The 25,211-nt window shown below is 35.0% G+C and overlaps 1 protein-coding gene across 1 annotated transcript in view; it reads left to right on the forward strand.

The window, feature by feature from the left end:
* The window catches only part of LOC116027922, a 37,852-nt gene extending 14,157 nt beyond the window's left edge, over positions 1 to 23,695 (forward strand). The window contains exons 12-36 of the mRNA XM_031269709.1: positions 1,761 to 1,898; positions 2,756 to 2,909; positions 2,988 to 3,355; positions 4,593 to 5,053; positions 5,137 to 5,478; positions 5,852 to 6,070; positions 7,674 to 7,764; positions 8,489 to 8,566; positions 8,681 to 8,971; positions 9,060 to 9,257; positions 9,368 to 9,853; positions 11,008 to 11,169; positions 11,256 to 11,585; positions 11,685 to 11,767; positions 11,889 to 11,993; positions 13,852 to 14,083; positions 14,853 to 15,215; positions 16,381 to 16,482; positions 16,823 to 16,966; positions 18,003 to 18,091; positions 20,701 to 20,783; positions 20,868 to 20,983; positions 21,624 to 21,709; positions 22,867 to 22,966; positions 23,119 to 23,695. Of these exons, the coding sequence (XP_031125569.1) occupies positions 1,761 to 1,898; positions 2,756 to 2,909; positions 2,988 to 3,355; positions 4,593 to 5,053; positions 5,137 to 5,478; positions 5,852 to 6,070; positions 7,674 to 7,764; positions 8,489 to 8,566; positions 8,681 to 8,971; positions 9,060 to 9,257; positions 9,368 to 9,853; positions 11,008 to 11,169; positions 11,256 to 11,585; positions 11,685 to 11,767; positions 11,889 to 11,993; positions 13,852 to 14,083; positions 14,853 to 15,215; positions 16,381 to 16,482; positions 16,823 to 16,966; positions 18,003 to 18,091; positions 20,701 to 20,783; positions 20,868 to 20,983; positions 21,624 to 21,709; positions 22,867 to 22,966; positions 23,119 to 23,184 (4,887 nt within the window). The 3' untranslated portion in view covers positions 23,185 to 23,695. The remainder of the gene's footprint in view (positions 1 to 1,760; positions 1,899 to 2,755; positions 2,910 to 2,987; positions 3,356 to 4,592; positions 5,054 to 5,136; positions 5,479 to 5,851; positions 6,071 to 7,673; positions 7,765 to 8,488; positions 8,567 to 8,680; positions 8,972 to 9,059; positions 9,258 to 9,367; positions 9,854 to 11,007; positions 11,170 to 11,255; positions 11,586 to 11,684; positions 11,768 to 11,888; positions 11,994 to 13,851; positions 14,084 to 14,852; positions 15,216 to 16,380; positions 16,483 to 16,822; positions 16,967 to 18,002; positions 18,092 to 20,700; positions 20,784 to 20,867; positions 20,984 to 21,623; positions 21,710 to 22,866; positions 22,967 to 23,118) is intronic.
* Positions 23,696 to 25,211: the final 1,516 nt, after the last annotated feature.

The following is a 25,211-nucleotide window of genomic DNA, read 5'->3' on the forward strand; positions in this document are numbered from 1 at the left end:
GGGGGGGGGGGGGGTTCAATCCCAAGCTTGTGCTTGGTCTACTTTGAGTCACCCACTTGTTTGTGGTAGTGGTGGCGTCCAAAGCTTTTATTTCAAGTGGAGAGTCCAATCCAATTGCAAGTGGTCAACCGGTTAGATTTGGAATGGCCCGGTTGTCCACTTGAGGGGGAGTGTTAAGAGTTCTACATTTATAAAATAAGAGAGAAACATATGGGTTTATAAGACCTTGAGTTAGACTAGCTAATTGATTGGATTCAATCTTTTAGTGTGGTTTGGACCCATGTGCATTACAACCCAGTTGAGTGATCTTGGCCCAATCTTAGATTCTAACATGTATAAATTCTTTTTCTGACTTTTTTGTGGTTTTCTTTTGAGAATTCGGAAAATGCAGCTCTTAATTAGGTGATTAATTTCTAGATAATTTTTCCTTTCTAAATCATGTATACTTTGTAATTTTGTACTTGAATATATCTTGTTGGAGAGTTTTCAAGGAATTTATATTTCTCGTTGATTTGATATTATAGCTAGTTATTTACAGTCAAGAGTTCTGTTTACATATTCTTTTTCTTGTTGTTTTTGGGGGGTAGCCTTCAAATTCACTTTCTTCTTAAATTTATTTGCTATATTTATTCCTGGAACAAACTTATTCCATCTTTTGGTTTAAGCTGTTTAGCTTTTTATTCCTGGGAATAATGTTCTTGAGAATGAGCTATTCCCGTTGTAAGGGGAATAACCATTTTGAGGGGGCTTGGTATTATCTATTCTCGAGTTCTTACAAAAAGCTATTTGATCATGATACTGAAAATACCCTTTTTGTATACACACACATGCGCATATATTGCTTATATATGTTATTATATATACATTATTTATTTATTTATGTAATGAGTAATAATGAAATGAAACCACCCCTTCCCACGAGTCCCGTGAGACCCTTTATATATGCACACAAGATACTACACGAATGCACACAGACTAGATTGTGTGCAATTCGCCCAGTATGAATGCACACAATCTACCCGGTGTGCATTCATGTAGTAGCTTGTGTGCATTTACGAAGTGTCTCACGTGACTCACAGGAACAAGTGGATGCACTTGAACATTAGCCTTTATGTAATTATATATTTTTATATAGATAAAATAAATAAATAAATACACGTGTAGAGGTATTTCTGTCTTCGAATGCTTATTCCATTCCTATTCCTTAAACCAACAGAACAGTAGAATATAATTCTTGAGGTCTATTCCTTTGGCGAACCAAACAATGGAATAGAATTCTTAATATCCTCCATTCTTTATGAAATAGGATTTCTATTCATCCAAATTTCATTCCGTGAACCAAACATGCTCTTATTGTTTAGGTAATTCTTTAGGGACTAGGGAGTTCTCTAAATCATCCATGACTATTCTTTTCTTCCCTCCTTTTCTCACAGCCTCTTCTTTTATGTGTTGAAACAAGCATTTGTGTTGCTATGTCTAGTGACTTTCTTTGTAGTGCTCCTGCTTTTCATTGAAGGAACTATCGCATTCTCTTTCTGTATCCCAATCTTGTATGTGTTAATGAAGTTGTGAGAATATGTTGTTTTGAATGATTTGAATGCTTTGAATGACCCCGTGCCTTCTCAGTAGGGGGCTCAAGCCCTGGAAACTCTTTGAACATAGAGCTTTATGATTAGGTGCTCTGGATCTTGATACTAGTCCTGGAATTCCAAACTGAGTTTAGATTGTGGATATGATTTCATATTTTCATTCTCTTGCAGGCTCAGATTATCCTTTCGGAGATCTATCCTGGTAGCTCCCCTAAAATGGGGTCAAAGTACTGGGATCAGATTCATGATATGGCTATGATATCTGTGGTTAAGCGTGTCCTTAAACATCTACAGGAGCTACTTGAACAGGTAGCACTTTGAGATCCCATTTATGCTCATACTTGAACTGGGAAAGCTGTTTATTATTTTGAATTCTTCACATGTTGCAGAATGTGTACAGTAGTGTGATCTCTATGGCTTCTATTTCGTGAATCTTAGCAGGATTTACTGTAACCGAGAATAGGTTGTCTTTTATTAGTACGCCAATTATTAAAAGAAATAGTTATTCTAAATATCATGAAATTCCATTCCTTTTTATCCCAGTACGCCAAAGGAATGCCATTGGTGTGGAATGGGGCTAGATTTTATAATCCAAGTACACTGAAGTAACATTTTTGTTGAAAGAATCCTTAAAGAAACTGAACTATTTTTCTGTTATTAGTTATTACTCCATACTAAGAACAACATATTACAAGACATTATATAGGAAGATAACAAGTATTGGGAAGGGACATAATAAATGAAAGGTGTGCCCAAGAAACTACTCCTCTCCCCAAAGCCTTAAATGCAATAGTAAATAAGTCTGCAGTGTAGGCTGCTCAAGATAGATTAGCACAACTATAAATTTTTTGCTGAATTGCTGATTTTTCTAGCGTTGAAATGTGGACACCATGGCTAGTAAACAGTAATTAGCACAGCTATAAATTTTTTTTTTTTAAAGAGAATAATATTTCACTTTAAGTTTCTTTTGCTGCTAGTTCAGGCCTATTCAGCAGTGAAATTATGTTATCAGAATGGTTAAACAGTTCTCTGTTGCCATGCACTCCCATTATTCTGAAGCTACCTTTTTTCGTTGGTTGCTTCTCAGACAATGTTTCTTATATCTCTTTGATAGTAGATTGCTTTACAAGGCAATACTTGGGTGATAGTTTTTTTTTTTGTTTCAGGATAAATCTTCAGCTCTTCAGGTTATTTTATCTGGAGAGATGCCCCTTTTATTCTCAAAGGAGTTTAACCGGCAAGGGCATAGGGAACGTGCTCTTGTTATGCTTCATCAAATGATTGAAGATGCTCATATTGGAAAAAGGCAGTTTCTTAGCGGTAAGTTTCTTACTTCTTTCTTGTTTATGTGCTAATCAAGAGTAGACATGATTTAATACTCCGTATTTTGGATTTCAGGTAAGCTTCATAATCTTGCAAGAGCAGTGGCAGATGAAGAAACAGAAAAAGATAACTTTACAGGGGAAAGTTCATATTCTGACAGGAAAGGGTCTCTAATGTGTGACAGAAATGGTGTTCTTGGGCTTGGATTGAAATCCTTGAAACAACTATCAGTAGCTTCTGCAGCTGGTGAAAATAGTATAAATTCTGGCAACTATGATGGCAAAGAAGCAGGGAAGAGATTATTTGGTCCCTTAAGCTCCAGGGCAGTAACATATCTCTCACAATTTGTTCTCTATATTGCTGCAATTGGTGACATTGTTGATGGGACTGACACAACTCATGACTTCAATTACTTCTCACTCGTTTATGAATGGCCTAAAGATGTGAGTTTTTTTCCTTCTTCTCATTGTTGATTCTTCCAGTTGCACTCTCACCACTTAGTCATTAATTGATTACACTGTAAGGTTTTCTGTTCCGTTACTCTTTTGACTTGCCAGTTTGTTACTTATAAATCTATTGTCCATTTGGTAAATGTATTCAATACATTCAAAATGCAATAGATGGGTAGAAGGGGGAAGCTCCCGCATAACCAGCTGTAGATGAGCTACTTTTTGTTTCTATTATCTGGGCAGTCCAATAGAATGATGTAATATAGTTCATGTAAACATCATTCATGTTGGCTAAAAAATGATTCACTTTCACAGCTGCTGAAATCAAGCTAAGAACAGTATGAGTCTTACCAATATTTTTTCAAATCCTAGCCCTGCAAGGAATTGTTAATGGTGGAGGTGATTAAAGCATTGATCTGTAAACAAAGTCTATTCTTACCGTTCTGCTGACTTTCATTACCTAAATGGCTTATCTTTATTCTGATTTTTTCTTATGTGCTACACCAATCATCTTTCCCTTTTTCTTTCCAGTGTAGAATATTAACAAGCACTTTTGCTGGTTATATTTTATGGAGAAATATATACACTTCGATAATTTGTAATAGTTTTGACTTTTTCTGTCCAACTTGTTATGTATGCATGAGATGTGTGGCTTGTTACGTAACTGCTTGGGAAAATTGTTACTTTTTTGGTTTAGCAAGTCAACCATCATGCTAGGTAAAACAGAAGAAGAGGGAGGCACAAATGAATATTTTTTTTTTTTTTTTTTTTTTTTTTTTTTTGAAATTCTGCAGCACCATATTTCCCTTGCTTGGCTATTTTGTTTGAAATGTTCTGACAATGATTACCAAACTTAGAACTAGGTCAGGAGGATGCTTTCAGCAAAGTAAGCACTAAGCAGTCTTGGGAACGATATTTAAATGCATGTGCATAGGAGGATTGATTGAGGTTTTGTCTGGATTTTTTTTATAGCGAAGTAAGCAGTCTTGGAAATGACATTTAAATGCATGTTCATAGTAGGAGGATTGATTGAGGTTTTGCCTGGCTTCTTTTTATTTTTATTTATTTATTATATTTTTTGCACCATGGTCCATGGGAGGGTTTGGCACTTCACCCTTTCTCCTCCCGACATGGTAAACAAGAAAAGAAAGTGCAATGTGGTTTGCCATGATTGTCTATTCTGTTTTCCAGGTGGTTATTTCTTCATTTTTCTCATGATTATTTTCTGCAGCTTTTAACTCGTCTGGTTTTTGAGAGAGGCAGCACAGATGCAGCTGAAAAGGCCGCAGACATAATGTCTGCCGATTTTGTGCATGAAGTAATTTCTGCATCTGTACCTCCAGTGTACCCTCCAAGATATGGTCATGGCTGGGCTAGTATCGCATCGGTTCCTACATATCCTAAGAATTACTTTGAAAGCAGAGTAATTTCTCCTTCAAGAGAAGCTAAGCTTGATTCTTTCAGCCAGTCTTCATCCACTACTGGATTACCTTTGTACCCTCTACATCTAGATATAATAAAGCATCTTATTAAGTTATCCCCAGTTAGGGCTGTCTTGGCATGTGTCTTTGGTAGCAGTATACTTCACCGCGGCAGCGAAAATGCCATTTCCAGATCTTTTCATGGTGGCTTGTTACAACCATCTGATGCAAATAGATTATTCTATGAGTTTGCACTTGATCAATCTGAGAGGTTAGTGCATAACTTATAGACATTTGTTCTAGTTTGCTGCTTTGTATGCTATGCATGTAATTCTCTGTAATTTTGATAAACAGGTTTCCAACTTTGAATCGCTGGATACAGATGCAAACCAACCTTCATAGAGTGTCAGAATTTTCTGTAATGGCTGAGCATTCATCAAAGAATGATAAAGATGAATCTGAAAGTAGAGTATCTATGAAACGGCTTCGTGACTATGAAAGTGATACTGAATCAGAAGTTGATGAAAATGCAGTAGGCAATAACATCATAAAAAGATCACCAGAGGTTAAAAATGAGGAAACCATTTCTTCTGATCCTTGGGTTGAACCTCCAAAGTCTGCACTTGCTGAACGTGATTCAGTTATCCTTTCATTTGACTGGGAAAATGAAGGTCCCTATGAAAAAGCTGTGGAGCGGTATGTTCTTAACTTGTTTCACCACTTTCACAACAGTAGAAGTTTATTTTAGTCCTTTTCTTGCTGAAGTTTTTTTAATCTTAGTGTATAAGAATGAGCTTACTGAAGTCCTTTTCATCCCAAGCATGAATGCATGATGGTCTTTTCTTTTTATTATGAAGAGTATCTAATCACTTGTGGTTCTCCCCTCAAGTTTTAGTTTCATTTTGTGTTTCAGCCTTTCAGGGATGAAGGGTGTCAAGCGAAACTCTATTATTATTGCTGTTTCTTTTTCTTTTGAAAGAAACTGAGCTGGTGTCAAAATTTCATAGATTACTTAACTGGAAATTCTGGGGATTATAGATTCAATGTTCATATTTATTTTTTGCTACAGCTTAATTGATGAAGGAAAGTTAATGGATGCGCTTGCTATTTCTGATCGCTTCTTGCGCAATGGTGCCTCTGACCGGCTGCTTCAACTCCTAGTTGAACGGGGAGAAGAAAATAACTCAGGGCAGTCTTACAGTTACTCAGGCAACCGCATCTGGAGCAACAGTTGGCAGTACTGTCTAAGGTTGAAGGATAAACAACTGGCTGCTAGACTTGCCCTCAAGTATGTTTTACTAAATGTTGGTTCATCTAAATTATTTCTGCTATGTTCCCCATGGGTATTTATTTATATCACACTTTGTTTCTTCCTTCTAATACTTGTTGCATACATATACTTCTTTGGAACAGATTCTTTTCTACAAAATAATTTTTTTTAAAAATCTATTTCAGTGGGAATTTTAGGGGAATATTTACGGCATTAAATTTTCATTTTTATCATTATTGTTGTTACTTGTTAACCCAATCTAGATAAGTGAGAACATGTCAACAGGATGGTTGTATGGTTATATTCCTCAAGTTGGAGTGTGTATATCAACTCCAAGCTTGATACAAATGTATTCAATTTATGCCGCCTAAGGGATTAAGTGAATTCTTTTGCCAACTTGTTATTATTTGAGCTAATAGACTAGGTAGTGACTTTTAGGTTTCCTGTTGAACAAAGTCAACTTGAATATATTTTATTCTCTCATGAAAGACTGGGTCAGATGCAATATTATTGCTGCCTGATTTTCACAAATGATCGAACTTAGTTCAGAAAATCTTAATGCTCTAAGAACTAAGAAGGCACTTTAACCATATTAGTTCACATGTTCCAAGTGACATTTATTGATGTTCAGCAGCTTCTTTCCTTTCAATGAGGTCAAATTACCACAAAAAAATACACAGTACCACTATAAAAAACAATAGTACTAGTGTACACACTTACACATATATCCGCGTATATAACAAGAAAAGACTCCAAGGCTACCAAATCCAGTTAAGTGAGAACATATCAACTGGATGATTGGACAGTACTGTCCAACCCTTAAACTACTCAACAAAATCAAATCTGAACCAGACTTCTGTTTTTAGAATATCTTATGGGATGGACTCAAAAGTATTGCCTGTTGTTAATGTTCTGTGTCTGGGATGTGAAGCTCATGATTTAAATGTGCTTGGTGGGAGTATTATAGTTCTTGCTGTTGTATTTTCTATTTCTCTCTCTCTTTCCTATTCTTACATTTGTGATCTATATAGATAATGAAATATATGGAGAGTTTGGAAGAGTTGGGCATATGGTTCTCATTCTTATCTACTGTTAGGATCATTAGATGTGAATGTGTACTTTGGCTATGAGTTTTTATGTAATGTACATTTTAGTAGGATTGATACCGCTAAATTTTCTTTGGGTTCAGCTTCAGGGGTTAGGACTGCCAGAATTGGTTTCTGAACTAATGTATACTACACTCATTGGTTTTTACTTTCTTTTAGTCTTTTAGAACTTGTAGTAGCTTCTTTGTATACCTGGAAAGGATCTGGGTTCCTTTAACTCTTTTAATTTCAAACTGCTAGCCATATGTGCATGTTTTTATATTTTCCCTGATAAAGAGACATATTAAATGTTAAGGACCTGTTTAGTATTTTATTGATACTTTCATCTATCCAATTGATATTTTGCATTTTTGTTTACATTCTTTAATCGCCTTTACTTCAAGTTGCCTTGTTGAACACTGGGATGGGGATTACAAAAATGCTTCTAATTGTTTTGATGTGCTACTTTTTTCCTCAATTTATGTCAATGTTGAGTGACTTTCTTAAGAATTGCATTTTTTTTTTTGTTGTCTCAGATATTTGCACAAATGGGAGCTAGATGCTGCTTTGGATGTCCTTACTATGTGCAGCTGCCACTTGCATGATAAGGATTCTTTAAAAGATAAGGTCTGTGAAGTGTTGTGATGGTGCATATTTAGAACTAGACTTCAGATTTATCTTCTACTGCTCGAAGTTGTGATAGTATATAGTTAGATGTAGACTTCTGATCTCACAACTCAAACTAATCCTTTATTTTATCTTGTTGGATAATCTTCATGGAATCATGCATTTTGTTTCTCATTCAAATATTCAATTTTATGAAGTGCTAAATCCTTTGGGTGCCCTTGAATTAGAATTTCTTATTAACATCAAACTATGTTTTGGCATACTTGTTTATCACATCTTCCTATTGCTTCCTTGTTTTCACTTTCTTGTTGTGCATGTACACATATCTTTTGAAGATCATAGAAAGCTATCTTACTGAAGCCTAGAAAACTAAATGATCTCATGAAAGACATAATTTGTCATATTAGAAAATCTTGTACAAAGTTAGCACAAACTGCCAAAGAAAAAGCCTCTCTTTCTTTAGTGAAGTCAAATGCCTTCTAAAATCATTGTCTAAGTTAAGCCCCCTTTGTTTTGAAGGTACTTTTGAGTTCATATGAATTGCTAAAGCAGAAGGGAGTGTGGAATAACAGAAACATAGAAGAATATGGACATAAATAGCTGAATATAGATTTTGCTTGTATTTACGATAAAATAGTTTAAGTGAAAGACTCTTGATTAACTTCCAAATGTCACATGATCTGGAATAAACTAATATTTGTCTTCATACTGCTCATATGGCAAGGTGGTTCAAATGAGGCGAGCTCTCCTAAGGTACAACCATATATTATGTGCAGATGACCACTACACCAGTTGGCAGCAGGTAATAAGTTCTTGTTCAATAAATTTCATGATAAGTAAAATAGGTGGAGATATTAAGCTTTGGAGAGCCTCTTTTTTGTCTTCAGTTTTTATGGTTAACTCTGGACCTTTTCAGGTTGAGACAGATTGCAAGGAAGATCCCGAGGGCCTTGCACTTAAATTGGCTGAGAAAGGAGCTGTTTCCGCTGCTTTAGAAGTTGCTGAAAGTGAAGGACTTTCCATTGAACTACGGAGAGAGTTGCAGGGCCGTCAACTTGTGAAGCTTTTGACTGCAGATCCTTTAAATGGTGGGGGTCCTGCAGAAGCATCACGGTTTCTTTCTTCTTTGCGTGACACAGCTGATGCTTTACCTGTTGCAATGAGTGCAATGCAGCTTTTGCCAAACCTTCGATCAAAACAGCTTCTTGTAATACATTATTCTACTGCTCATTCCCATATAATTAAATTGTTTTGAAACTTTTTACCAAGTATTTTTATTTCTTTTTTCTGTGAAGGTTCACTTTTTTCTGAAGAGAAAGGATAATAATTTATCAGAGGTGGAGGTTTCCAGGCTCAACTCATGGGCATTAGGTCTTCGGGTCTTGGCTGCCTTACCATTACCATGGCAGCAAAGGTGCTCTTCTCTGCATGAGCACCCTCATTTGATTCTGGAAGTTTTACTGATGAGGAAGCAACTCCAGTCTGCTTCTTTGGTAATAATGTTACTTATTGATTATTCATTTACTATTCATTCAGTAATAAATCGTTACTCTATAGTTTATCAAATAACATGTTAAATGGTTTATTTTTTAATCATCTGTAGATTCTTAAAGAGCTCCCCTCTTTGAGAGATAACAGTCTGATTATTGCATATGCCGTCAAAGCTATTGCTATCAGCATTAATACACCTAGGGAGCCCCGAGTTTCAGTAATGGTTCAAAGGTCTAGGCAGAAGACAAAAACTGTAACACCTGCACGGTCATCCTTTACAAGTAGCCTAAGTAACTTGCAAAAAGAAGCTCGAAGGGCTTTTTCTTGGACTCCACGCAATAGTGGAGATAAATCTGCTCCAAAAGATACATACAGGAAGAGAAAGACCTCTGGATTAATGCAATCTGAGAGAGTGGCTTGGGAGGCAATGACTGGTATTCAAGAAGATCGTGCTTCATCATTTTCTGCAGATGGGCAAGAGCGACTTCCTACAGCTGCAATTGCAGAGGAGTGGATGCTCACAGGTGATTTAAAGAAGGATGAAGCTGTTCGTTCTTCTCATCGTTATGAAAGTGCTCCTGACATTACACTCTTTAAGGTATTAGAGTTTTTGTTGAGTTAGCACAATATACAAAAGTGTGAAAGATAAACTAGGCTTCTTGATTTTTCATTTAATTAAAGGGGTAAATGCTTACTGCATGTACTGTGCGAAGTCCTTCAGTGTTGAATCATGTAGCCTCAATGACAGTCCTAGTTTTCTACCTTAGTCCATCCATCTTACCACATGATTACCTCCATTCAGTCCACCTGACCATGTGATGGTTGAGAGAATATTTCTCTATCTTTTATTTTCAATCTAAAACCCTTAAGAATATGAAGAGACAGAATATAAGGATATTTATTAGAGTAAATGTCTCTTAGCATTCCAGAGGTTTTAGTCCCTTCAAATTCTCACTTATTCTCTCCATATTTCAGTTATTTGTAGCCATTTACTGAGATCTGAAAGTCATTTTGGTGAACATTCTGGGTTCATAGACTGATCAGCAACTAGAACAATTGAAAATACTCAAGAATAATTACTTAGAGATTATTCTTGAATTTTTCTCGAGTCATGAGTAAACAATATTTAATTGCAATCAATGATATTATTTCTGAACAAATAAATTGCCTAAAATATTTCAACTATTCACTCCCAAGGGATATACACATAATTGTGTCAAGTCTGAGTTTGCTATTATCATTATGCTGTGAGGTGTGCTTATATGGCCGGTGTTCCCTAATTTACCTGTAACATGTGATGACACATGTCTTGGTGTTAAACACAACACTAGGTTGATCATTCTTAACAGCTTTAAAGTCTTTTGCCTTTTGTGTTGCCAAAACAGGATTAGATAATTGGGTTCTTTCATTGTAAGACATCAAGAGTTTTTTCTGATTATTCAACAGAATATTGTCTACATCGCTTCATCTTCTGTTCAGTGTCATGATATTTGATAGCACCCGATTGGCATATCAAATGAATGATGTCCTCATGTTACCATGTCGAATAAGTACTGTTATTGAGGTTTTTTATGTAGAAAGGCTTAAATTGTGTTAGTTTTTTCTTGTATCACAATTTATGTATTTTCACTATTTTAGTGTTTTCATTATGTATATGCATTTTGTGGAGCTCCAAAAACACTCATGACTTGCATGCTAGTTGTACTGATTTAATTATAGGTTTGACTCTTATTTTTGCACTTTGTATTTAAGGCACTGCTTTCACTATGTTCGGAGGAGAGTGCATCTGCCAAAGGGGCTCTTGACTTGTGTGTTAATCAAATGAAAAATGTCTTAACCTCCAAACAAGTACCTGAAAATGCATCTATGGAAACTATTGGTCATGCATATCATGCGACGGAAACTTTTGTGCAGGTATCTGCTCTGTACTCCTTTGAGACTTTTGTTAATTAAATTATTCATGGACTGCTGATGTAATGTCTTCAATTTTGCTCTTGCAGGGCCTGTTCTTTGCTAAATCCTTGCTAAGGAAGCTTGCAGGGGGTAGCGATATGTCAATTAACTCTGAAAGAAATAGAGATACTGATGATGCATCTTCTGGTGCTGGCAGCTCTAGTGTGGGTAGTCAATCAACAGATGAGCTGTCAGAGGCACTGTCACAAGTTGAGGCTTGGCTAGGACGTGCTGAATTGCTGCAGAGCCTTCTTGGTTCGGGAATAGCTGTGTCACTTGATGATATTGCTGATAAAGAGTCATCTGAACGTCTTCGAAACAGACTAATTTTAGATGAAAAGTACAGTATGGCTGTATATGCAGCCAAGAAGTGCAAGGTACATGAAATATTGCCTTTCATGTTTAGTTGAATCTGTGTTACAGCCATATTATATATTTTAATTTGCTTAGTGCTTACTGACATCAATCACCATCAGATTGATGTTTTTCCCGTGTGGAATTCCTGGGGCCATGCTCTAATCCGGATGGAGCACTATGCACAAGCTCGAGTAAAATTTAAGTATGTATTTTGGTCCCTCTTCTTGCTTCACAAAGATAATTGCAAAATGGTTTTTTAATAGAAGAATAATTTGTATTCTGGAAAGCATTGTATTCCTTACTGTTTAGCTCATAATGTATAGGCAAGCTTTTCAATTACACAAGGGTGATCCTGCAAATGTGATTCTGGAGATTATTAATACAATAGAAGGAGGCCCACCTGCTGATGTTTCATCTGCACGGTCAATGTAAGATGTCAAATCTTCTACACATCATGATTTTTTACTATTGAAAAATCCTTATATAGTAAAACTTTAGTTGCATACATTTCATCTTTCACCAAACTTTTCTGTTCTCCCTATCCATCCATTATATGGTGGTTATTTTACGGTCAAATAGAAGCAGATAAGTACATCTTTCTTAATGTATTGCATCCTTATTAGAATATTGGTTGGTGGCTTAATACAGAATGTAACATCAAAAGATTGTGTACTATCATTACAACAGTGCTGTGGCCATGAATATGAACAGTGTATAGGATGACTATGTCTGTGATGATTTCTTTACACAAAAAGCAGATATTTTATTGCTTTTGAAAACTTTTATGTAGTTCTGTTTGCTGCTTTTGAAGCATTTGTTAACAGTTATATGGTCACTATATGTCATTAAGACTAACACTGTAAAACGTTCTTTATGCATAAATCACATGAATTACCTTAAAGTAGGGAAAAGTGTCAAATTGGCCCCCTAAGTCGGGTGGATAGTGCAATTAGGTCCCCTAACTGAAAAAAGCTCCATTCAAGCCCCTTAAACCGGAAAAAAAGTGCAATTGAGTCCTAAATGACTTGTTTATCAGGTTAAATTCAGTTAGGGGGCCTAATTGCACTATTCACCCGACTTAGGGGGCCAATTTAACACTTTTTCATTTTTTTATTTTATTTTTCAAAACATTTATTTTTTATTTATTAAAAATATTATTTATTATAAATAAAAAATAAAAAATAATAAAAAACAGCCACTGGCCTTTAAATAATTTGATCCTACTGTCAAATTAATTTGTAGAATTCGTCCCCAAGTGTTTACCATACTCACTTTTCATCCCTTAGTTATCATTGATGTTGCACTCTTTGTCCCTTTATTAATAAGACATTAGGGACGAAATTTACAATTTTAGTATAATTCAGGGACGAAAAGTGAACATGACCAACACTCAAGGACGAATTCTATGTTGGCGTTACACTTTTCGTTCCTAAGTTATACTAAAATTGTAAATTTCGTCCATAATGTTTTATTAGTAAATGGACAAAAAGTGCAGCATCAATGATAACTTAAGGACGAAAAGTGAGTATGACTAACACTTAGGTACAAATTCTACAATTACACTATAACCTAGGGATGAAAAATGTAATTTTCCTTTTTTGTTTTTTGTTTTTTCTTTCTTTTTAAATTATTTAAAATAATTATTTTTAAATAATTTAAAATAATTTTACAAAATTTTTTAATAATATAAAAATAATTATTTAAATAATTTTAAAAAAAAAAACAAAACAAAACAAAAGTCGGAGTCCCCAGCTGGGACTGCCGACTTTTGTTTTGTGTTTTTTTTTTAAAAAAAATATTAAAAATTAATAAAATTATATATAAAATACAAATTAATTTGACAGTAGGACCAAATGTGATACAAATTACAAAGTTTTGTACCTAATTTCAGTTAAAGGAGTAGTAACCTGTTAAACAAGTCATTTAGGACTCAATTGCACTTTTTTACCGGTTTAGGGGGCTTGATTGGAGCTTTTTTCAGTTAGGGGGCTTAATTGCACTATCCACCCGACTTAGGGGGTCAATTTGACACTTTTCCCCCTTAAAGTATTAAGACTGGCTTGTTAGTAAAGTTGCTTGACCTGGTTAAAAATTGACAATATATGTTCTCACAAGGATTTCTGAATTTTTTATCAGTATTGTTTGCCTGACAATATATGTACACAGTTAAAAAATGATATAATACTACATATATCTTTGGCTGTTTTGAAAACCCAGTGAACTGCTTCATTGCACTGTTTTGGAAAATCAGTAAATATGTAGCATTGATCTTTTAATATTGTACAGGTATGAACATTTGGCGAGAAGTGCGCCTGCTATTCTAGATGATTCTCTTTCTGCTGATTCCTATCTTAATATATTGTATATGCCATCAACATTTCCACGTTCAGAGAGATCCAGGCGATCTCATGAACCTTCTTCAAATGATTCTGCTGCTAATGATGCTGACTTTGAAGATGGACCTCGTAGCAACTTGGATAGTGTGAGATACCTCGAGTGTGTAAATTATTTTCAAGATGTAAGTTCAAAGTTACCTCATCATAAGTTGGAGTTGCCTTTTCATTTTACTTTTTACTTTTTCCATTTCTCTTTTTATTCTCTAATTCTCTGTTGTCTTCCTTCCTTCTTGGCATGAATAATTTAAGTATCTAGATCAATTTGTAAATAATTAATTGTTATCCTCAATAATTACTTAAACGGTTACTTGTCATGGAACACATCATTGAATATAGTTGGATGTATGTTGTTGTCATTTCATATATCTTGATACATTCTTTTTTGCTATGCCATGTTTGATTAGATTATATTTTGTGAATAAAATATGTATTACTGTAAGCACAAAAAGGAGATGCAACTCATGTACACAGAAATTTATTCACCGAGGAATCCAACAGCCATCCCTAACACATGACAAGATAAAAGAAGAAAATTGAAATTGAAGCATGCTTGATTTGTTGATATCTGAACATATTTTCCTATTTTATGAAAGTGAACATTAGTACATTACTTCTTTGTACATCCAGCTATTGGTGTTCTTTTTCTAGCATGGTTATGTACCACTGACCATAATGCATGAGTTTTAGATCACTCTTCTCATCCTTTTGTGGCTCTGTTCTTCTTTTATTCTACTTTCTTGTCAGCTCTGGTGTCTTTGAATATGTTCAAAATATTAATATATATATTAATACATACCTTCAACTTTTATAGACAATTACAAATGTTTTGGTCTGAGAGAAGGGGATATTCAATTTCTATTACAGTACTGACAAATTATTTAAACTATGCAGTATGCTCGTCAGCTTTTGCTTGATTTCATGTTTAGGCATGGCCATTACAAGGATGCTTGCTTGTTATTTTTCCCTCCGACTTCTGTTCCTCCACCACCTCAGCCATCTTCAGGCACGGTTACTTCATCTACTTCCCCTCAAAGACAAGATTCTCTGGCAACAGATTATGGTACCCTTGATGTTTTGTGTGATTTGTGCATTGCTTATGGGGCCATGCCTGTATTGGAGGAGTTGTTGTCAGCAAGAACCTCAAAGACAACATCACTAGACCCGTTAGTGAATCAGCAGACTGTTGCTGCTCTTGCCCGCATTTGTAACTATTGTGAGATTCATAAACATTTCAACTATCTATACAATTTTCAGGTATAATTCGTCTCTCTTTTCTTTTGACTCTTTGCTGTTAATGAGATATGTATCATACTCTAATCAAGATCCTCCACTTGCATGCTTGAATCTGTTTAGAGATTACCACTTGCCTCTGCATTTAATTAATAAAGAGTTGTGAATTCTGATGAAGCAAAGTTTATGCATCTGAATGAACACTGTTTGAATTAAGATCAGATATCAAATGGGATTTCTTAATGTGCTTGGATCCCAATTTTTACATTAATGCCAGCATTATTTTTGTCAAATATAATTTTCCATGTTTTGGTACAAACTACCAGAGATTAGCTTTTGGCAAATGTGATTATTTATTATTATTATTATTATTATTATTATTATTAATTTGTTTTTATTATTATTATTATTATTATTATTATTATTATTATTATTATTATTGTGCCTTGTGCTTTTAGAGTTTTCCCTAAAATAAACTTATCACAAAGGGGGAATTATATGCCACTATGGGTGAATTATTCTTGAATTTCTTACATAGTACCACTAGTATTTTATGCATTTTTATTTTTTAAAAGAAGACTTCAAGATGTTGCTGTAGGAAGCTTTTATGCTCCAAATTGACCCAATATATGAATTTGAGGTTGGAGGTCAAATAGGATAGTTTAATGTGTTGCTTAGATGGCTCCCATAGTTTGCCTATTTGCCATGGAAAATGTGTCTGCATTTTTTGCATTTTTCCTAAAATAAAGTTATCATGAAGGGGAAGCTATAGATTACTACTACGTACTATCAGTTGATCGGGTTAGAAAAATTGCCACTGATGCTAATCATGCTTTTGGCTTTCTAATTGCTATCTATTCACAAAATGATTTTTTTTTAATCAATAGATTATTGTGTGCATCTTGTAATCACATTTTTTCTTTCTATTTTGAATATATTGTACAAATTTACATCTTTAATAGATTCTATTATCCATCTTCTTAACAGAAGACATTTTCTTTTTCTCTTCTGATTTAAATTTGTTAAGCCTGGTTCCCCAAGTGTTTCAAAGACCTGTTAGGCTGCTACAACTGAAATCTGGATTTAGTAGTTTCTATCTTACATTCTTTGTCTTATTTTTCTCTGGATTTTTTACATCAAATTTTATATTGCTTCATATCCCATTTTGTAATTATTTAAAACTACTCAGGTAATCAAGAAAGACCATGTAGCTGCTGGGCTTTGCTGTATTCAGTTATTTATGAATTCATCTTCTCAAGAGGAAGCTATAAGACATTTAGAACATGCCAAGGTTGGTTATCGTTTTAGATACCACAATTTATGCACCTTTTAACTGCTGAACATAAGATCTCCTAGATTTCAATGTTTTCTACAGTACTTCCAATGGCCGTATATATTTATAAAGGCTAGCTTAACAAGCAGTATTTTATGAAAGACTACAAGGTCATTTTTAAAATACTGGGGTGAACGGTTGTTCACAACATTAAGATACATATACATATCTACCAGAAGAGGAACAATATAGCCAATTATTTTTCATATGGATTACTAGAAGGAAATGTGTACAGTTCTCACTTCTTTTTTTTTTTTTCTTTAATACCTGTGGATTCTAATCCTTTTGTGTAACGTAGATGCATTTTGACGATGGTCTGTCAGCTCGATCTAAAGCAGGAGAATCTACTAAACTTGTTACCAAGGGTGGAAGAGGGAAAAGTGCCTCTGAGAAGCTTACTGAAGAAGGACTTGTCAAATATGCTGCTAGAGTTTCCATCCAGGTAATTATATTGTGCTACTACGAAACCTGAATCTTGGCTAAATATTTCTTTGTGCTTCAATCTGCACTTATGCATGCTATGTATGTATGTATGTTGCATCTGCATAGAGAGAATAAAACTTCACCTCTTAAGTGTGCCTTGCTCTTGCTGTTCAAGTCTTTTATCTCATAAATCCAATGTGCTATGCTCTATATATGGTGGGCAATGGGAAATGGGTGTTATACATGAGGCTTGCATAGAGAAGTAACAGAACTTGGACTCTGGGGAATATAGCACAAGACTTACAACAGCCAAATTTTGCTCATGAGAACTCCAATAAATCTATTTATTATAGAATATAAGAATGGGCCAAGGTGACTCAATGTCTGTAGTTTGACTGCTAGACTCTGCCACATGCACCACATGTTGCCCTCTTTGAACAAGTAATTTCATTTCCTGTATTGTTGCCTTTATTTTCCAGTCATTTGATTTTGATATGCTGTGTTTATTTCCCCAATGGTATTCAATTTTGGCATTGTTGTGTTTGATTTCATGTTTACCTATGTCAGATTATTTCCCAAGGGTGTGCAGTTCCGACACTGCCATAATTACACAATGATTGAGATAATTAAACAATTGGTTTTTCTTTCATTTTTATTTCTTGTTGCTTGTTTATTTTGCTTGTAATTATTGATGAAGTTTATTCAATGTTTGGTCCCTCAAATATATTGGTCTTTTCACTTTGGGTCTCCAACTTTGGTTTTTTCTACATTTAGTCAACTTTAAAAACATTCCACTTTCACTCAAAAATACCTAAAATGCCCTTGAGTGCAGTAGGGTGGCCAATTTTTTGAGATTTTCACATGGGGAATTTTGGATATTTTGGACTAAAAGTAGAATGATTTAAAAGTTGAGTATTAAAAGTGGAAATGACACTATAGCAGGACCAAAAGTGGAATAAACTCTTATCAATGGAAGTTATTTGGTACCTCTTAGAGATTAATAAATTATACTTTTTGAATGAGTTGTAAATTGTTGCATGCTGTGTGATTTGCAGATAGATGTTGTGAAATGCTTTAATGATGCAGAGGGACCACAGTGGAAGCATTCTCTCTTTGGGAATCCAAATGACCTTGAAACTTTCAGGTTTGAGTCTTTTTTACTTTCATCTCTTTATTCTTCACTTTTATATATAACTTTCAACTTGGCCTCTTTAGAACATTGAAAATCCTGATGTGTTTCCCAAACCATGAAGGTGGATAATGATAAATTGTATACACTTCTTTTCCAACTTGTATACTTAGACTAATTTAAATGTGAATGTGAAAGAAATTTGTCACGTGCCTATTCTCCATCCGGCACAAGATGGATGAAATCATGTATAGAGCATATGGTATTTGGTCATTTCTCAATCACACCCATGCTTTCCATTTTATTAATTTCACTCTAATTATTACTCCCTCTCCCATTTTGTGTGTGTAGTTCAGTTTCCTCAAGTTATTTACAATTTAATTTTTCATAATATTTAGTTTAGTATTATTATATTAAATCTATATATTTAGAAACTATATTAGAAGTATTATTAAACACAAATCTGAATTTAAAAATTATTTTAAAAAATTAAGAAAATAATCGGAAAAGAAAGTGTTTGTTTTACTAATGAATAGTAAACATGACAGATAAAAGGTAAAATGGGATAGATAAGTACTTTTTAATCATGGATGTTAGAGCCTTTCAACAATTCATTCCGAAAACTTGGTCTCTATAGTTACATTACAAATGGTAGGAATTTTGTTCTATTACCGCAAGATTTCACTCACCCACTGAGAACCAAGGTTTAAAAAGGTGTAAACAGGCCTCAGAGTGTTTTGTATTGGAGAGGCAAGGGGTAAGCCACAAGGTGCTTTAAGGCCTAAGCCTCAAAATAGACCCAAAATAGTTAAACTAAAAATATGCGATTTATTAAATTATGTGTACGTGTGTGTGTGTGTGTATGTGTGTGTGTATGTGTGTGTATGTTATTATCAATTATTAATTATATTATTAATATTTTAGATAGTTATAGAGTTCTAGAACTCGAACTCTTAGTTTTGAGAGATTCTAGAATGTGTAATTAACGTCTCTTGTCTCTTAGACTTCCGTAGTAGTTCAAACTATTAATATCCCTTTCTCCGAAGTGTCCATTCAGGGTTGAGTTGCTCGGCCCAGCATTGACACCTCAAAGACCTCCTTGTGTGCATGAGGCGTACGCCCTTTGTTTTGAGACAAGGGCATATGTCTTGGGGTGTAATGCCATCGCCTCAGACTGAGGCGTGCCTCAAAACCACCTTTTTAAACATTGCTGAGAACAAGTTTGTTATTGTGAAGAAGGAGAATGTGATAAATATGTAGAGAGCCTTTATATATCTTTAGGAGATTTATAGTTCATGTAGGGGTCATTTGACTCATTTTGATTAGCCTGTAAAATTTAGGTTCCATTGTAATCTTTATATCACAGATTATATCAATATAAGTTCTTTCTCTTGCCTACTGCTCATTGCTTTCACCTTACCGATGGCTGGAACTGGAAGTTTCCAAATCATTCAATCTAATACTTTGTATTAGTCAACATGGTATTAGAGCTTTACAAGGTCATTATACCTCCTTGGGGTCAGAACCCTAAGTGGTGCCACTGGGCATTGTACTCTGGCAGTGTACCTGCACATGAAGAAGTCTGCTTTGTCTATTTGTGGTCTATGAGTTTGTTGAAGAGGAAGGTGTTTATGGGGTTTTGCGAAGAACAACGCAGAGAGAAGTGCATTTGATTTCATGAATTGGGCTGGAATTTTGGTTTGATTTTAGGCTCAATATTGGATATTTGTCTACAAAGTATATAGTTATTATTAAAAAAGAAGGGCTCAGATTGAGACTTTAGATATGGGGACCAGAGGGAATTACCGAATTAGATATTTAGATTATGCCATTACAAAGTCTATGCATGCTATGTGAATTCTTGGTGATCAGAGTTTGGCTCTTGGTAGAGCCTCTCTTGATGGATGGTGTGAATACCACATAGAGACTATATTGTGATGCGTGAGTGTTTGGTGAGAGTGGTCCATGAGAGTAATGTTGGTATATTGGGATGGAGATACGCAAGTTGGTTGCACAATAGGGTTGTTGAGTGGTTCTATATAATAGTGAAACTTCTTATGTTTGGAGGGGGAGTATGAGATGTTTTTTATGGAATTTCAACTGCCTATTTGTGCAAGTTGGATACCTTCCAACTTGAGAGGGAGTGAGTTAAAAGAGAATGTGATTAATATTTAAATACGGTTTATATATCTCTAGGAAACTTTTAGCATATCTAGGAGTCTTTTGACTTATATAAATAAGCTTTATAAATACTATACTCCATTGTAATTTGACTAATTTCTACTACTTGTTGGTTCTGCCTTAGAGTAGCATCACTAGCTGGACTGTTCAACATATTACTCTGTATTAATTAACAGTTATTAACTAAGAGATTAGATCTGTGTTATTAACACCCTCCATCTCTTTTTGTATGGTCTTACTTTAGAAGCCTTTAAAAGTAAAATAAATCTTTTAATGGTAACTTTTGAGCAGTTTGAAGTTGTAGTAAGTATAACAATGTGATAAAGGTAATGGATAATTGTGTGCCCTAGAAAGAGGTTTGGGGGTAGGAAGTGAAGAATTTCTTCTGTCCAAGTGCCTCCGAGTAAAATTTTTAGTAACTTATAACAATGTGTTTCATGCAGGAGGAGGTGCGTGATTGCAGAGACTCTTGCTGAGAGGAGTTTTGATTTAGCATTTCAAGTGATCTACGAATTCAATCTTCCAGGTACTATCTTAATCTTTTATAGAATTGGAATGGACTATCAAATATTTTGTCCTACAACTCCTTGTTTATGGAATATGATTCTAGCTGTCGACATATATGCTGGAGTTGCTGCATCACTTGCTGAGAGGAAGAAGGGAGGGCAATTAACAGAATTTTTTAGAAACATTAAAGGAACAATTGATGATGAAGATTGGGATCAGGTACTCTTCAATTTGTTCTTTGTTGGTAATGTTACTATGTTAGTGCTCTGTCTATGGTATACTTATAAAATATCATCTCTTCTACTGTTTTCTCAACTTAACACTTGCCAAAAGAAAATTTCAAAGCTTTGGAAGAAATTGAAGCAAATGCCGGAATTATGGTGGATAAAAATACAAATAAAAATTTAAGAGATTTCTAGATTTCGTAGTTCTAATTTGGTCTATGGATGAATATAATTAGCCTTGTTCTTTATTTATTTAAAGTGAGTTGTTTATACTTTAGAGATATTAAATACACCCACCTGTGATCCTAAAATTTGGAAATAGTATCAGCAATCTGAGAGTTTGACTTTGAAGGGAAAATTTATATGTTAACTTGAATATGAAGATGGAAGTTTTAACTAGGTCTTAATCTAGTTTGGATTGGCTAAATGGATTATATTTAACCCATTATATGATCCAAACCCATCGCACTATCATGTCTTCCCTATAGTCCCACGCATCCATCATAGAAGCAATTTATATAGTAAGCCGTACCTAATTTAACCAAATGAGATATCAGTATGGCATTTTTATCCTTCTTTCAAGCTTATTCAATTATATCATTAAGTTGATAATCTATTATACATGGACTTTGCAGGTTTTGGGGGCTGCTATCAATGTTTATGCAAACAAACACAAAGAGCGTCCTGACCGCCTTATTGACATGTTGACTAGTAGCCACAGGTACCAATTTATGTGTATTCTGATTTTCTCCTGAAAACATTCATGTGAACTATATTTGGCATATGATCCGCCATGTATGATTAAAGATAAGAAGAAAGATTAAACGGGAATAATGTAGTGCACGTGGGCAACAAAATTCAAATATGTGAATACATGTAATGCAACATATGCAAACAGGACAAGTTTCAAAAATTTAAGGTGCAAACATGGTTTAATATCAATTAATAATAACATTAGCAACAATATTAATAAAATATGTATGCACATATAATATACTATATAATATTGCTCCTATAGTAGAGAATAAATACATTGATATTCATCTTTACCATAGAAATCAACATTAGCCAGCTTCTGTATCCTCTTGATAATAAAGTCACAAGTTGTAAAAACAGAACAATAAACACAATCAACATTACGGTAGAAAATTAGTGAAATCAAAAGTCAAGATATAAATTTTGAGAAACAGTTATCATGCTACGTAAAATTAAGTGAAAGTGAGAAACTAGTATTTCCCAGTCAAACAATTTTTTTGCTCAATTGGAAATAATAAAGAAAAATACACACTTGTCTGAGAGATTTGTTTTTTTGGTGTAACAAAGAGTCTGATTTTGGTTTAGTAGTTCTTGAAGTTTATAAACTCAAAGCACAGCTTGCCTCCTTTGGAATCCATGTGCAAAAATGCCTCTTGTGATAAATATTGACCTCCAAAATTAAAATAAAAAAAATGAAGGAACCAGTCTGTTAAAAAGAATAAAATACTCATTATCCACTTCGCACGTTCAATTGTTCATCCATAAAGAGTAATTATAATTAAAATTACCATTAAATTTTAAGTTTTTTCATTCTCCAAGGTTTTACAACAACGGCATACTACATAGCCCCTTATTGAAGTGTCAAAGCACCAGATTACTGAGTATCTTTAAAGTGATATCTGAATTATTGACTTCATAATAGCTTGTCATAATACAGTTGATTTGGGGACTTGTAACAGCTGGACTTCAAAAAATGTCAGATTAAACTTGAGCGATATCATCTGAAAATTGTGGTTTTATAATAGTTTGCCATAATACAATTGTGCATACTTTTTTGCCTCCTCATTTCTTATTTTCTCATTATAGTGAGTAGTCTCTCACATTTTGGGTTGGTTGTTGCAGAAAGGTACTGGCCTGCGTTGTTTGTGGTCGTCTTAAAAGTGCATTCCAAATTGCCTCTAGAAGTGGAAGTGTAGCTGATGTTCAATATGTAGCACACCAGGTCCATTTCTTCTCAAACCTGAGTAATTGAAATTTGGATCTTTGGCAGCTTGCCAGACAATCCTTTTATCCTTTCAATCTTTCATGCAGTGTTTTGTGTTTTTTAATCCAGTGCAAAACAAATCGACTCACACTTGGCCTTGTGTTATGCAGGCATTGCATGCTAATGCACTTCCTGTTCTTGATATGTGCAAACAATGGCTAGCGCAGTACATGTAAAATTTCAGTTGTGAAGTTGCATGTTGTAGCAGCGTAGTTGATGAATGAATGAAGTAGGGGTTTGATTGATGTACAGGTGCTCAAGTAGTGGGGCTGAAACAAAAGATTGACTACTTTTTGTTACAATATACATACATACATGATGAATAACACTGTAGAAGCAGGCAGGCAGGGATGGGGTGGACTTCATTTTTTTTATTTGATCCTCCCTCTTTAATTTTCAGGGAAATGGTTTGTTCCTGCTCTTGTATGGTTTTTTGTTCTCCATGTAATTACTTACTGGACTCCTAATAGAATGGGAAAAAAGAAAGGTGATTTTTGTTCCATCCGAATCTGAGGCCTGAGGCTGAGGGGAGACACTATGAAATGTTTGCTGTTTGTGTGGAAAGCAGAATGAATAGAACAAAAAATTTGAAGGAAGAAAAGAGTATCTAATATTAAAATGTAAGTATTGGATTGGATCAGAATTTTCTTATTAATGTACACTCCTTCGTGTGGGGTTCTTTTTCTATCTTACTTTGAGTTTTTCTTCTTCTGTAATTTTCTTTTCATCCATGGACTTAAATTGGTTTTTGTGTTTTTTAATTATTTACCTTTTGAGTATAATATTATCTATATTTGCGTTTGATCTATGTGTAATTTTCGTAAGTGATGTACTAGTGTGCACTGTGGCCTCCGTAGGTATGCATTTGTACGGTTGTGATAGGATATATTTCCAGGGCTACTTATATGTGTGTACCGCGTGTCTGTTTGGTAGTCGAGAGAAACTATTCATGACCATAATCAAGCTTAGAGTTGATCGACCTGACCTAAGATAGCAGACCGAGTAAGGGCTTAGTTGGCACTTGGCAGTAGTATTCGCTTATCTTGAGATTCGTCCCAAACTAACTCGATCTCCCCCACTTGAAAAGTTAAGCTTTATTCCCTTAGTTCAACACATTCGCAGCGAAAACGAGGGCATTAGAAATCTCAGCACATGTGGGGAATTAGCAAAGTCTCCGATCTTCCCCTATGTATGGGTCACACGTGTCGCGTATGTTGAGTTTCCGGCATGTGTTCTCTTCCCCTATAAATGCTAGAAGGGCAACTTATGACATTTTCCACAAAGTCATTGTCAGCTCGGGACCTTATAATCCACTGTCACCTTTCTCGAGCCCAATAACTTAAATCAACAAGCAGACAATTAAAGGGTCCACATAGGATCCAACCTTACCATTCATAGGTACTTGTAGGAATGACTATATTTATCACATCAACTTGGTTCCTCGTGACTGGGTTTTCATGGTATATATGCACCTTGTTATAGGCTAGTGTGTACTTGGCCTGTGTGTACTATAATACATATGCATATGCATTTACTTGTGGTATTATTTACATTTAATGATGTGTTTATGCACTAGGCACGTATATCAATCAATTAGGATTTTTTATCTATCTTCCTTATTGGTGGTGGTGATGTTGTAGTTTATGGTGTGAGTGAATGTGGAATGGAAGGTGTTAAAACGAGGAAAACTCTCCGAGTGTCGTGTCTCTCAAGAAAGGCAGGTTTGGAGTCGAATGTATGTTAACTTTTAAGAGGTTGAAGGTTAAGAGTTACAAGAATGACAAGAACTTGAAAGTATATGTGCAAGGAAATTGGAAATCTAAAAATAATAAAAGCAAGAATAAGGGAAAACGGGGATTGGGGCTCTTGGCCAGCATAAATGGTCCAAGATTCTATCGGTTATGCAAGCATATGCCTCGGATTTAACAAGAGAATTTTAGGCACATCACCGAGTGGCGTCACACTCGGACTCCCATATCCTCATTCGGCTGGGGCATTTTATCAAACACTTTGTCTACCACTCCTCTCGGACCACGTCCTTTCGAACTAAGGGCGGAGATGTAGGTGAGTAGGACTCGTGAGAGGCCGCTATCGCGCACACAATCACTTTCACAGAGTTGCTACCTAGTGTGGCCACACATAGGCACNTGGTGTTGTTTTGTGCCTATGTGTGGCCACACTAGGTAGCAACTCTGTGAAAGTG

Source organism: Ipomoea triloba, chromosome 1 (assembly GCF_003576645.1).
Source record: "Ipomoea triloba cultivar NCNSP0323 chromosome 1, ASM357664v1".
Taxonomy (NCBI): Eukaryota; Viridiplantae; Streptophyta; class Magnoliopsida; order Solanales; family Convolvulaceae; genus Ipomoea; species Ipomoea triloba.